Source organism: Lonchura striata, chromosome 4 (genome assembly GCF_050655825.1).
Source record: "Lonchura striata isolate lonStrDom1 chromosome 4, ASM5065582v1, whole genome shotgun sequence".
In the NCBI taxonomy this organism is placed as follows: domain Eukaryota; kingdom Metazoa; phylum Chordata; class Aves; order Passeriformes; family Estrildidae; genus Lonchura; species Lonchura striata.
In genome coordinates this window covers 23,254,422-23,267,968 of record NC_140706.1, presented here as the reverse complement: position 1 = coordinate 23,267,968, position 13,547 = coordinate 23,254,422, and the positions used below count along the sequence as shown (strand labels likewise).

At 39.2% G+C, this 13,547-nt stretch overlaps 1 protein-coding gene across 1 annotated transcript; it reads right to left on the bottom strand.

Moving 5' to 3' along the window:
• Positions 1–251: 251 nt before the first annotated feature.
• Positions 252–6,709, bottom strand: CHRNA9 (cholinergic receptor nicotinic alpha 9 subunit). The gene is made up of 5 exons (XM_021555967.4): positions 6,502–6,709; positions 4,250–4,395; positions 3,260–3,414; positions 2,059–2,591; positions 252–922 (listed from the first exon to the last, which is right to left on the bottom strand). Exons 1-5 carry the CDS (start codon positions 6,569–6,571, stop codon positions 378–380), a joined length of 1,449 nt encoding a protein of 482 aa, XP_021411642.3. The 5' UTR covers positions 6,572–6,709; the 3' UTR covers positions 252–377.
• Between the last annotated feature and the right edge of the window lie 6,838 nt (positions 6,710–13,547).

Below are 13,547 nucleotides of genomic sequence, written 5' to 3'. Positions count from 1 at the left end.
TTTTTTTTTTGCCTGGAAGAGAGAAAGGGCTGATCAAATTGCAAGGTGCAGAGATGCAGCCCTGTGAATACACAACTCCCTGCTAGGCTGTCTGCTCCACTGCTGCAATACTCTGGCCCAGACAGCCTGAAGTCATGGCCACCACCCACCAAGGTGGAACACTGACTGCTTATCCTAAAGCTAAATGGCAAGGACAGTTTCCAGCAAAGTCCTCAGTTTTCCAATATCTCAACTCGCTGTCACAGCTTACAGAATCAATTTGTTTATTGTTATAGAATGCAAGACAAAGATCTCAAAAGCACCCCTATCACAGAACTCTTCCTAAACAAACTAACATAGAATATTTAGATTTACAAAAGGAACATATTCATTTTCAGTTAAGCAGCTTTCCCAATGATCAACACACTCATAAAAAACACCATGATAAAGAAAATCCACATGAAAAACCTGTCCATCACTTTTGCAACTTTTTTCCACTCAATTCCTTTGGCCCGGTTAGCTTTATGGTCTCTAACACAATTAGCAATATACTCAATATTTTTAATTAGCATTTTGTAACAAGAACAGCAATTAACATTATCACCATGAACTCCATAGCTTTTATTCCAATTTCCATTGAGCTTCTCCTTGAGATTGCAGTCATCACTCCTAGTGGAAAGAGGACTCCTTACCTCTTTGTGCTTCCCCTGACACCCATCATCCCCCTCTAACCTACATTCTTCTTCCTTCTCTCTTTTAGGACTTGTGCAATTTTCACCCACATCATAAACAAAAAAGATTTTTGACATATAGTCCAAAATAACCACCTTGGCCCACTGTGGAACAGGCTTTGCTTCTGAGCCACAGTGATGGAGATTCATTATAATGATTGTCAATGCAGTGGAAGCTGTGATCATGGTCATAGTTGCTATGTAGTACTTCCCTAGAACAAAAAATAAAATTCTATTAAAGATGTTACTCTAATAAAAAAAAAAAAGAGAAGTAACAGTGTGACAACATAGTGTTAAGCATAGATGCAAGTGAAATAAAACTTTAATCACCTTAGTTCTCTTAGATCAGGATTCACTATTTAAAAAAAAATATAAAAGCCATCAAAATAAAATCTCATACTCATTACTGGCATGTCATTATCAGATGAGCACATGACTACTGTATTAACATGGTCAATATTTGCAGGCTAAAACCTTTGATTATTTGAAACACATCCATTCCAAAAATGTTTCTCAAGAGTCTTGCTCTTTTCATAGTATCTGCAAAATCCCCATGCCAATGGCTTCACATGGCACCTTGGAAATCCCATTTCCTCGGGTATTATGTGTGATGATCAGACTTTGTTTGAGCTATTGATGCACCCACACCAGCAACACAGCTGAGCATCCAACCAACTTATACAGAGAGGCAGCTCCCAGCCCTGCTCTGCAGCCTCTGCAGGAGAACAACGACACAGGCAGGACATGCCACACACAAGTGTGACTTGAGCTCAGTTTCAAAGGGAATGGATGGCAAGGGAGAGCGTGGGAATAAAGAAAACAGACTGAGCTAGGATCCTTTCATTGCACATGAGCTTTCCTGAACTCCCAGACATAAATTAAATTTCAGCATAATGAATTCCCAACGACTATAACCCAATGCAGCAATTGTCAGATACTAAGTCAACTCTGAGTATGCCAGCCAGGCCATCCAACTGTCTGGATCTGACAGAAACATATCTTAAAACAGTCTGACCTTCTGCTTATAGCTTTTGATTGTACTTCATGTGTTAGTTCTAAAATTGTTTTCCATTACTAGCTTTATTTCAAGATGTGATAGCATAATTCAAAATATCTAACTATATTTAATAAATATAAAACAGCTAGTTAATGTATAATTTAAAATAAACACAAAATAACTTCTAAAAACTGCAGCATACCTATACAGATTCCACACATATTTTAAGTACTATGTTTCAAAAATGTAGCAAATTTATCTTCCCAGAAATCACAAATTACATGAAGAGTCCCTGACATACAGCCCTGCTATTAATGAGTCATGCTTAAAGACAAAATGTGTAAAGCTCACCTATCAAAGGTACATTTTCAGATGGGGGCATGATCTCTGCAACCATCAGCTGGAACACAGTCAGAGCAAGAAGAACTGTAACACCCAGAGACACTTTCTCACCAGAGTCTGCAGGGAGATAGAATCCCAGTGGGGCCAGGAAAGAGATCAAAATGCAGGGAAGCAACAGATTAAATATGTAGAAAGAGGACTTCCTTTTCAAAATCAGCGTGAAGGTCACATCTGGATAAGGCTCAGAGCAGCAGCCATAAGTGATAACATTCTTAACTGCTGGCATACCATGAATCTCCCATTCCACATCTTCTATGAAGTCAGAGAGGTCACCACTATCAAGAGAATTGATGAGGTCTACCTGGTTACCATTATAGGTCCAGGACCCAAAGGTAAGGTTGCACTGCTGGCTGTCAAAAGGAAAATAAGACACATCCACTACACAAGAGCTCTTTGTGATAGCAGGTGCATCCCAAGTGATTTTTCCATCATATCTCAGCACGACATTAGTATTTACTGGTTCTGAAAAGTCATCATCAGCCCTAAAAGACAGAAAAATGGCAATCAGGATTGACAGACACAAACTTAAGGATGAGGGCCAGAGAAGGTGGGCAATGGGGAAGACCCTCCTTTCACACCATTAAAAGCATGCTTCTGAAATCATATTTACACTGAATTTTAGTAGGAACTTACTATTAACCATTATTTATAGGTATGAATGCCCATGAATGCCAAACAACAGTGCTGCTAAATTATGTTGTGCTTATTGGCCATAGTTCCTTTAAAATTGCCTTCAAACAGAACACAGTAGGGTAAGAGTCCATTAAAAGCTGAAAACAGTCTGCAGGTCATTATTGGCCTGGCAGAGCAGACAAGGAGTGCAGCCTTTATGTATCATCTTTTTGTGGACAATCTTCCAGAGTTCTCTAGGAGCCTCAGCAGAAAGCATCTCAGACAGACAGGGTATTCAATTTCCAGTGCAGAGAAATTCAGAAAATCTTTGTTGTGTAGCATAATTTTCAGATCTTGTCTATTGCAAAATTTGCTTTTTTGCAAAATATTTAGATTATCAACAACAAATGTTAAGACAACAAACATACCCCTTGCTAAGGTAAGGTAGAGATGAAAGTTCAGACTCTGTAGACCAGTTACTCCTTTAACCCCATCCCTCCCTCAAATATGCAAGCTGATTTTCTCCAGCCACACTCACTTGTTATATAGGACAATATCTGGTCTCCAAACCAAATTGCTTGGAATCCTGATAGAATCCAACCCATCATATTTATCTTTGTCCCATCTGAGGTATGCATCATACCAGCTTTGTCGAATCCATAAGTAAGCTGACAAAATTTGGTTCCTCTCATCCTGCATAAAAATGTAGAAATATTTCTAGCTGAAGGTGACAAAATCACATCTTAGACACAGACAGCATTTGTGATATGTCTTTGATGCAGTGCTCAAAACAGGCCAGAATACAAACAGGCCACAAAATAATTCTCAGTCATCTAGGCCCACACACTGTACACTGGTTTGGACTTACACTTATGCAAATCACCATCTCTCATCACCTTCCCTAGTTTTAACCTCAGTATCTAATGCTCCCAGCTTTTCCTAATTTCCTTTTGCAAGCTTCAGAATAGCAAATAGCTAACAGATCCAGGCTAAGAAATTCTTTGAGAGCTTGGTGAGCCCTTGAAATTATAATTCAGAAGTTACAAAAATTATATTTCCTTCTCCTTCCAGACACATTTTCTTTTGCCTTAAAAGTGTATCTAAAAAACCATGTTTATAAAAATTACTGGAGGCTAATTTTAGGGATTTTATGTAGAAATTAATTGTGGCTTAGAAAAAGCATTTGCTGTATTTAAAACTCAACAAAAGTTGTCTAGAGGGTGTGATACCAACACCTAACTTCATAAGAAGTCTTAAAAATTCAGCAGCTCTAAGTTTCTACACTTAAAATGAAAGCCTTAAATGATGCAACCAGAGAAGAATGTACAAAAACTAGAGAACAGGACTCATCCCCAATCCCTCTGGCCACCCCCTCTCCCTTGCCTGTGAGGAAACGTTTCTGAAGTCATCACCACAAAATGAAGGCTGCTTTTCCTACTCCTAACAAAAGGCTTACATCCGAACAAAAGGCTTACATCTAGTATATCCCTGTACATTTTTAGAAAAACAGAACTCTACTTTTACTCACCATGTCTTTAATTTGGGACAATGTGATCTGAAGGGTGACATTCAGTACTTTATCTGTGTCTTCCACTGGTCTCAGAGCACTGGAGTAGTCTTCAAACAGTTCGTTAAACAGCATGTGAGCATATTTTCCTTTGGCTGATTCTACAGCTAGAAAACATGGATTTGTTCAGTACATTAGATTAAGCACTGAGCAGCATCAGAAAACACCTTCTTTCTACTGCTTCAAGCAGTATTTGCTATAACCATATTTATCATTCATATATGGTAGAATATCATTAGTTCAGATACAGAAGACTGCCTGATGAAGTTATTCAAATAAAGACAGCATTCACCTGGAGCAAGTGAAGAGCTAACTTAAGCTTTTCACACCCACTGAAAATTACTCTGTATATAGCGATTCCTACATTTTTTGAAAGTAAATATAATTACTTTTATTTTGCCAATGACTTTCCAATGACTTCCAATCAGCAAGGTCTGAAATTACACTTACAGGGTAATGGCTTTTGGTATGTCCCCAAAAGCAGCACTGGGAAGATTCTTGCTACTTCCAGAATTTATTCTTTTTCTTTTTAAAATGCCACCTGTAAAATATCTGAGCTGCTTTTCTTCACAAGCTGGCAATTGCTTAATATGTGAATACATCTGTACACCAACATCTTTTCCAAACCATGTATTTGGTGATGCTTCTTGCTATCCAAACTTAAAAACTAAAGATAATTTTACTGAAACTTGAGGTTTTAAATTACACTTTTGCTGTTTCATAGTGTTTTGTACATCACAGTTTCTCCAGGCAGCCTCTTTACATAGATACGCAAATTTCTGCAAGCAAAAGGCAAGGACAGCAGGACCACTCTGTTACAACCCACCCCTGAAGTTGGAGTAATGGATGTTCTTCTTAAATGATACCTTGGGATGGATAAGAGTTAAACAACACCGAATTAGGAGTTATGCATAAATACACATATTTATGAATGGCAGGTTTATTGTAGAACTATTTGATGCAATGGTGTCACTGAAACCACAGGGAAAACAGAAACTCTCCATAAACGTCTTTTCCATGTTAGAGAATTAGGCATTACTTTATTCTGAGCAGGATGTTATTCTGAGCAGGATATGCAATAGCAATTATTTCATCCACACATGCCCGGGTTGTGCAGTGGAAATCATTCCATCCTACATGGTTCCTTACCAGACTTTTCACTTATTTATACATAAAAACCCCAAAGAAATTCACGTTCACTCTTTTTAAATTACACAATTCTTAATGTTCAATCTTCTATTGGTAATGGATCGAGTCTGGACTTCATTCATTGGATCTCTTATCAACCTTTTCCCAGACCAAGCGTCTCCGGAGGAGTAATGACCGTAAATGTTCCTTTCCTGTATCCCTTCTGGCTACTCCCCGTCTGTAGATGTTAAACTCATCAGACCTCTCTCGGTGAACATTCTTGTGAAGACAAACTTCAATTCCCCTATCCCCGGTCAAAGGCGAGCAAACCCCTGAATAAAGTTACAAAAAAAATTCTAAAGTTGCATCAATTCCAGCAATGGGAAAGAGGTACGTAGTCGTATCGGTTGTTATCTAGAGAAATGAAATTATATAAAAGTGTAAAGATTACACTTAAGAAAATACAGAAGAAGGAAAAAGAAATAAAGGATAAGAGTAGATAATGGAGAGGACCGATATCACTATACACGATAAAAAGTATTATCTGGTCTCGTAGGATCGGCTTTTTATCGGTCTTCTCCCTTATCTGGTTCGAAACCCAGCTTGCTGCTAAACAAAGGTTAATTTGTCCTGGTGATCTCTGGTGATGGGCTTAGCCTTCCTCCCCTTGGGCTGTGGGGTGACATCGGCCTCATCAGAGCACCCGCTGCTTTTGCAAATGGCCAATTGCTCGAGTCATTATCGCTTCAGCGCTCCAGCCTCTCACACACCGGCAAGACTCTTGCAAGTGCCAGGTGGCAATTTGTAGGGAACAAGTGCTTTGGACTGCATCTCTGGTGATTCACACCGACTTTCTGGACTAATTAAGAGTTCAAAGCAAACCTTCCCGACTAAAAAATATCCCATCAAATCCAATCTTTCCTAAGAGCGCTGCAATTCTGGTCGTGCATGATAATTTTGTCTATGCATCAGTGAGACAAAGTTAAACTAATCAGATTAAACAGCTGGGGTACCTCAGCTCACAAGATCCTATCAGAATAAAATCAATTTCAGTGCAACATTTAACTAGCAAGCAGTATTCTCACCTTTGAGTATCACTCCTGTGAACAGCAACCACAGAGAGAGGTAAAAGGAGGAGAGGCTCCTCATCTTCATTTATGGACCTTAAATAAAACTGGTTACCCAAGGGCACAGAAGTGTTTACCACCATCCAAAACTATCCAAAAAAAGTAAATCAAGTTGTACAGCAGCGTGAAGGTGCAGTTCTAGAAGCAGCTCTCTCGTCCCTCAGCAGCTGCCAGAGCTCTGCAGCGATCCTGGGCTCTGTCCCTGCCGCCGCCTGGGGCTCTGCTCAACCTTCCCTCGCAGTAACCTGAGCGCTGCCTGCTCTCAAGCTAACCAACAGATTGGGTATCAGTGCAAAAATAGTATTCCATTGCATTTTTACTAGAAATGCAAGATTTCGTCCAATCTGTGGCAAATTCTTTTACTGTTCTCTGGAGGGCTTTGTTTTACTGCACTTATATTCTGCAATAGCCCGCTCAGTTCTGTGGAATATGTGGACCTTCACAAAAAAAGTGATCTGACTCAGTATTTTAATAGGAATAGTAACACTGTACATCACACATCCAATAACACACAGAAAAAAAAACCCAATACCCATGGCCACTTCCATGCTGATAAACCAGGTTTTCATTATCAATGTGTTGCCGCATGGAAAAGTTGCACCAAAGTCAGAAAACACATTTAATATTTGCAGTAGCCCAATATCACTGTGAAAAAAAGAACTTCAGCAGGTCTAGGCAACTTGAAGACCAGTACTCAATGCCGTAAATCAAGAGCAAAACTGGACTTTGCAGGTAAAATGCCATTTCCCTTATACAGTACAATTTTTCACAGGCAAACTTGTTAAAAAATTACAGTTACTGAACCACATTTACATTTAGCCAAAAGAGTTTCAGGAGAAAAATATTAATATGAAACAATACCTCACCTGGCTTTTCATCTCACCCCGATGGTCAGAACTTCAATACCTCTGTCTATATTACTCGTGTTGTCAAGTTAGCTTCCAAGTACCACAGACATTTTCTTTCAATTTTCTCAGACAAGAGATTACTTCTTCCTCCCCTCAGTCCAATCCGTCCTTCCTGATACACTGCAGTCCATTCTGCTATCCTTTTAGAACAGATAACAGAAAACAGTCACTAAAACAGAAAGTGAAAATATAGAATGAGCTACCAGAAAAAAAAAATGGTCCAGAATAGTCCTGATCCACAGAGGACATGAGATATTGTTGCTTTACTCCTGCACAGCCTTTTGGCTAGAAGAAAAGTTATCCCTCCATACACATAATTTCTGCACAGCATCACTACAAGCAGTCACTGGCTACTGTTTGGCATTTGTGGGATTTATAAATCAATTACATTTATGGCCAGGTTTACTAGGTAGGCAATAAATAATTTTGGTCAAAGCTCCTGGAATAAAATCCATCTTTGTCATTTCACTTGCTGAATTGTCAAAGGAGTAAAAAAAGTAGAAAACTGTTTAGAAGTCAAAGAGGTCAGAACAGCCCTTAGGCAGTATGTAATAACTTGGATTCTCTGTGGGATGAAGGTATATGATGCTAGAGACATCAAATGTTGTGGACAGAAGGTGAAAGATTTTTTGATACAGTCAGATAAGTTCATTCTCAGGGGATAAGTTTAGTCTACAATAAATTGCCGTTCTGTCAGCAAGGAGCTACTGCATAACATCTCTTGTTCAAATCACAAGAGTGATGAGGGGTACTGCTTTAAGAGAGTTGCTATAAACACTACTGGAACCAGGACTAGCCTTGCTCTGCCACAGGTTTGAGACAACCTGTGACCAGTTACATCAGCAGTACATACACGTCAAGCAGTGTGGAGTGATTTCTTAAATTAAACATACAGACAGGTAAGCATGAGCACACATATATATTAGATGTGTTTGTTACATTGGAGATACTGCATTGATTGCACAGTGCTTGCAAAAGTAAACTAAATATCTCCAAAAGCCTTTTTAAATATTGAAGACACAAGGAATTTAACTACGTTATTATGACAGACCATTTGGCTTCTTTGTGTTTGTTCACAAGATATCTGTGTGGAAAATGCCAATCACCTGGTTTTTAAAATTTGTAAAAGTTTAATAATAATAAAATTATTATTAAAATAGTAATACAATTAGAGTAATAAAATTTAGAGTTAGGACAATTACAAGATAATAAAAACCAAAGAATTACGGACTTCCGGGTCCTCTCAGACACTAAGTCACGAAAAGCATCCCTTGTGAACAAAGGAATAATCTTAAAAGCAATAGCCTGTTGCATATTTATATGTCCTTCATGGTTATGCATGCATTCTATTTAAAACAAGAAACGCTGTCTGTTGCATGTCAACTGTTTCCTTTAACCCCCACTTGTCTTCGAGTCTGAGCAAGGCCTGAAGAAATTCGCTTCTTCTGATAAGAAAACCGTAAATTCCTCTTCTAATCTGGAAGATTTAGGTATTCCTTGAAGCAAGTACCTCATTCCTTAAAAAAAAACCCTTCACAGAGCAGAGTTTCTATTTTAACATCATGTTGGAACTTAAAACTATATTTAACACACTACTTAAGAGAATTAATACAGCATAACTTTCTAACATTACACATATAATATTAATTGTAACATTTGAGAAAAGCCAATCATAAAATATGCATTTTACACATCTGATTTATATTTTTAACCAAAATATTCCCTAATGTATATATTTTGTACAAATGCCGAGCATTAACATTAATTTATCATTGATCCGAGAGATTCTTCTACAAACCCACACTTCCTCAGAACATAGTTTTTACGTTTTGGCATGATCTAAGGCAATATCAGCCCCAGATCAAACATCCCATTTAACTTTTGAATGAAGCTTAAAATTTACAGTTAAAGAGTTGTCTTTCTTTATAGTAAAAAGTTCTGCTACCCAATCAGAAATCAATCCAAGATACCAAGCCGCTTACAAAGATAATTTAAGGAGAGTCGCGGGTGTTTGGAAGTTGGCATGAAGGCATTAAGCACTCCCAGAAGGAGAGTCCTTCCCAGCGGGATTCCCAGGGATGCTCTCGGAGTCCCCCTGCCAGCAGGTGTCCCTGTCACCCAGCCTACTGATCCCGCCGGAAGGACGAGCGGCTGATCACGCAAAAATCACATCGCGCTACAGCCTGCTTCCATCCCTTCGCAGACACTTTGCCTTACGTTTGATGCAAGTCACAGGGAGGCAAGATGTTCTTTTAAAGACAAAGAGAAGCAGCAGGAGCAAACCCGTTGGAACCCGGGGCCTTTCCCGACTGCTGGCAGCCCCGGGAGGTTCCGAGCAGGCGGTTCCAGCGCGGCTCATCAGCCGGGAGCCGCTGCAAAACCTCGGCTGGAGCACAGGCTGCTTCTGCTGATGTGGAGAGCGATTGAGGCCCGTGGCACAACAGCCAACCCTGCTCCCACGTATTTTGTTCAAACATTTGACTTCGTGGGAACGAGTCTGGGCTATTAATAGAGCTTTTAGCACTCAGTGGAACGAGAGTGGACCATTCATTGGTGCTCTGAGCTTGTACACCACTCCCATAACACATGTAACTTTTTATCCTTCTACACACACATATACTGTTATGTAGACATCATAAAAATCATAAATAGGACAGAGAGATGATATAGATCTCTTTCATATTAAAACTTACAAAGACAGATATTTCTCTTAGCCAAACTATAAGCAATGTAGGTAAGTATAAAAACATATTTAATACTTGGTTCTTTCAATCCTTTTTCTCCTGCATAAAAAAATAACTTGCTCTTGAGCCTAAGGTTTTTACATTTTCATAATTTTAAAATTAATTCTTACCCTTTTTTGCATAAAAACCATTAAAAGTTTTCAAGCCTCAACTGGAAAAGAGTCTTCTGCCTTCAACTGCAGATACTGTACTATCACAGGCCTCAAGGCCGTCTGTACCATTTATAATCCATCCCTTCATCAAAGAACAATAAAGAAGAACAGATTGGTTTCTAAGCACAGTTTGTAAGAAATGTCTCACAGTCTGCTTCTACTTGCCTTCCTGCCAATTTTTTCCTACAGAAGCTGTTGCATTCACTTCCTTCACAGCATTTGCTGCAGAATATTTTCTTGTGATAGGGTCACACAGCACACTAACTGTTCAGAGTCAGACTTCTTAGACTAACTGGTCTTAACAGCACGGGTAACAGCAGCTCTGGAGAACTCAGCACTTCATTTAGATGCTACATGTTTCTCTCCACCTCATGTTTTCTCACCCACCTACTGCCTCCTTCTTCCTTCTCTCTAAAAATCCCCTACCACTTGAAACCAACATACTCATTCATATTTTCTTCCACCCTGCTGTACACACAGAAGATAGGAAATACATTAGGAGAGTTCACAATTGTAGTTCATGAGATAATGTAGAATATTAGCCACATTTTCCAGAGGTGGGAAATCCTCATTTGAATGTTACAGTTCTGGGGTATTCTGAATGTCAATTTTTTTGTGTGCACTTACACAGGTATCTCTACCAACCACCTTCTGAACTTAGAAGTCTGGTATTACTTGATATGATCTAATATGGAGCAAGTTACCCCTTTTCCACAATGCTTACAAGCTCATTAGTATTTTGTCCATCAGTATCTGGCAGGGTTAAGGACAAAGCTAGTTTATAATCTTAGGTATCAGAAAGCTATTTTATACACAGCTCTTTGTCATTGGGATAATTTCCAGCTTTGTAGTATGCCTTTGAATGACCAATTGCAGAATCTGTGCTCTGCACAAAGGCAACCTCTGGGCCTAGACACAAATCACAAGTTTGCTCTGATAGGCAGCCTGATACTCCAAACCAAGCTGAATTAGAGAAACATTTCTATGGTGTTCTACAAGATAGAAAATGTCTACAATTGTCCTGACAGACTTGAACATCTTCCTCCTGATGATCACTCTTGAGCCACAGAAGGCAGCACACTACCTCAGCTTTTGGAGTAGAGGGAAGTCTCCCAGCTCCCACTGCAGGTTGAAGAGAGCTCTAGGTGCCCCAGCTTGTATGCATATTTCAAAAAAAAAGAGACATTAAACCGATGTCTGAAGAGGTGAGTCTGAAAGGCAGCAGTTTAGACACTAACTCAAAACTAAAGTTTCACCCTCTCCAAAATTGAGAGATTGATAGGAACACCCTAAACACAGACCAAAACTCATAATAACCACAGGAGTACCCGTATGTATAGAGGGTTTAGCATTTCCTGAAAACATATGCTTTCCTGGTAAATTCACATCCGCCTTGCGATACAAAATATGGCACAACTACATGGGGGAGTACACAACTCTAAATTGCCACAATGCATTTAGGCCTAACAAACCTCCCTGTGGGATAAAGAAAGCAGCAACTACTAATCTCTGAGGGAAGAGAACTTTTGATAAATCATGGGTTTAGCTACTGGAACATCTTGTGGTACTCGGGCACTGACATTCTTTAAAATGTCCTAGCATGAACACACCTACATTATGCTATGGTTTAAGCAAAAATACTTCATCTTGAACAAAACATTGTAGTAAATCTGGTGATTTATTCAAACTCTGCAGCTACACCTCATTCTGGCACAAGAAAGTCATTTATATCTTGGGAACAAAGCGCCACCACTTCAGCTGACGACAGCATCCATTTTCTGAAGTATCTGTGAGCACAGTGGCTAGTTAGGAAAGACTGTATTCATACTGTCAATTTTCCTCTGCAAAATTCCAAGCAATTGTCAAAAAAACATTATATTGTTTTATTCTTTTCAACCCATAACAAATGTATTGAAATTAAGTACTTCAAGGGGAAAAGTAAGTTGAAGTGTTAATACAGGGACATCTTTTCTTTGGCTGAGTGAGCTGAAAAACCTTATTTTGCCAATAAAGACATAGGATTCACCGTCTAAAAATGTTGGCCTGCAACACTGACCTGAATCTTACAGGCTTAAGTAGCTGCTATTTTTCAAGTACTGTGGAAGGTACACAGAATATTCTTAGCTGGAGGGAACCCACAAGGTGATATGAGGTATAAAAGCTGTTAAGGCAAAAAAAAAAAAGTGTTTTGACATTAAATAACTACTATAACCACATGTCATTTCTGATTGGTTTGTGTGCTTTGGAAAACATTTGCTCCTTGCTTGCCAACAATTGGCAGGGGGCTATGAAGTATCTTTGCCAATTGCTCAGCTGCCTTATCTTAAGGAAGTGCATTTTATTCTGAAAGGGAACCAAAATGATTGACAAAATGCAAGAGGGACTAGTGCAGTTTATAGCTAACAGAGCTATAAGAAGCCAGACTATCCTACAATCATCCTGCAGTTATTGCAGCTTTTGGCAAATGTGTATAAAACTACAAGAACCAGTTCCTTAAACTAGTAGCAAAGAGTTAGTATGAGAGCATTCCTAGAACACAGAATAATTTTAACAAATTCCATACTGGCTCTATTCCTGGCCTCTAACAAAAGGAGCATATTACAATGCCATATGAGACAGCTGTTTCTTATCCAGTGCCTGAGGTAAGGTCTACACTGGAGTCTGATGCATAATTGATTTGTTCTTGGTGGGAAGCTATACATAAAGAAAAAAGCCTGAGACTTACAGTACACATTATTCTGTAATTCTTTCTATTCTGCCAGTATTTCAAGGCAATACAGGTAGCTGGTATGGCTAAGCAGCACATTGCAGTGAATACACAGGCAACCTCAGAGAGCAAGACAGCAACACATTATGACATCTCACTGGAAGAGATGGTTCAGTGAGCAATTGGTGCATTTGGTACTATGCTAATGCTTCTAGCCAAGCTTGCATTGCAACCTGTCAACATTCACCGATCTTGACTGAAAAACATCGCTTTTCCTTTAGATATCTTAAAATACTTGTAGTTTCAAATTCTATACAGTTTCAAAGTCTGCAACGTTAGAAATTACAAACCTCCTGAGGAAGAATAACTTAAGGATATGAAAGGAAACACCTTCAACAGAAAGCACGAGCAGGGGAATCAGAGCACTGGTATGCTGTGCCCAGCATGCTGCTACTACAGCTGCTGAATGTCAGTGTCCTCCTTGCTACGGGGA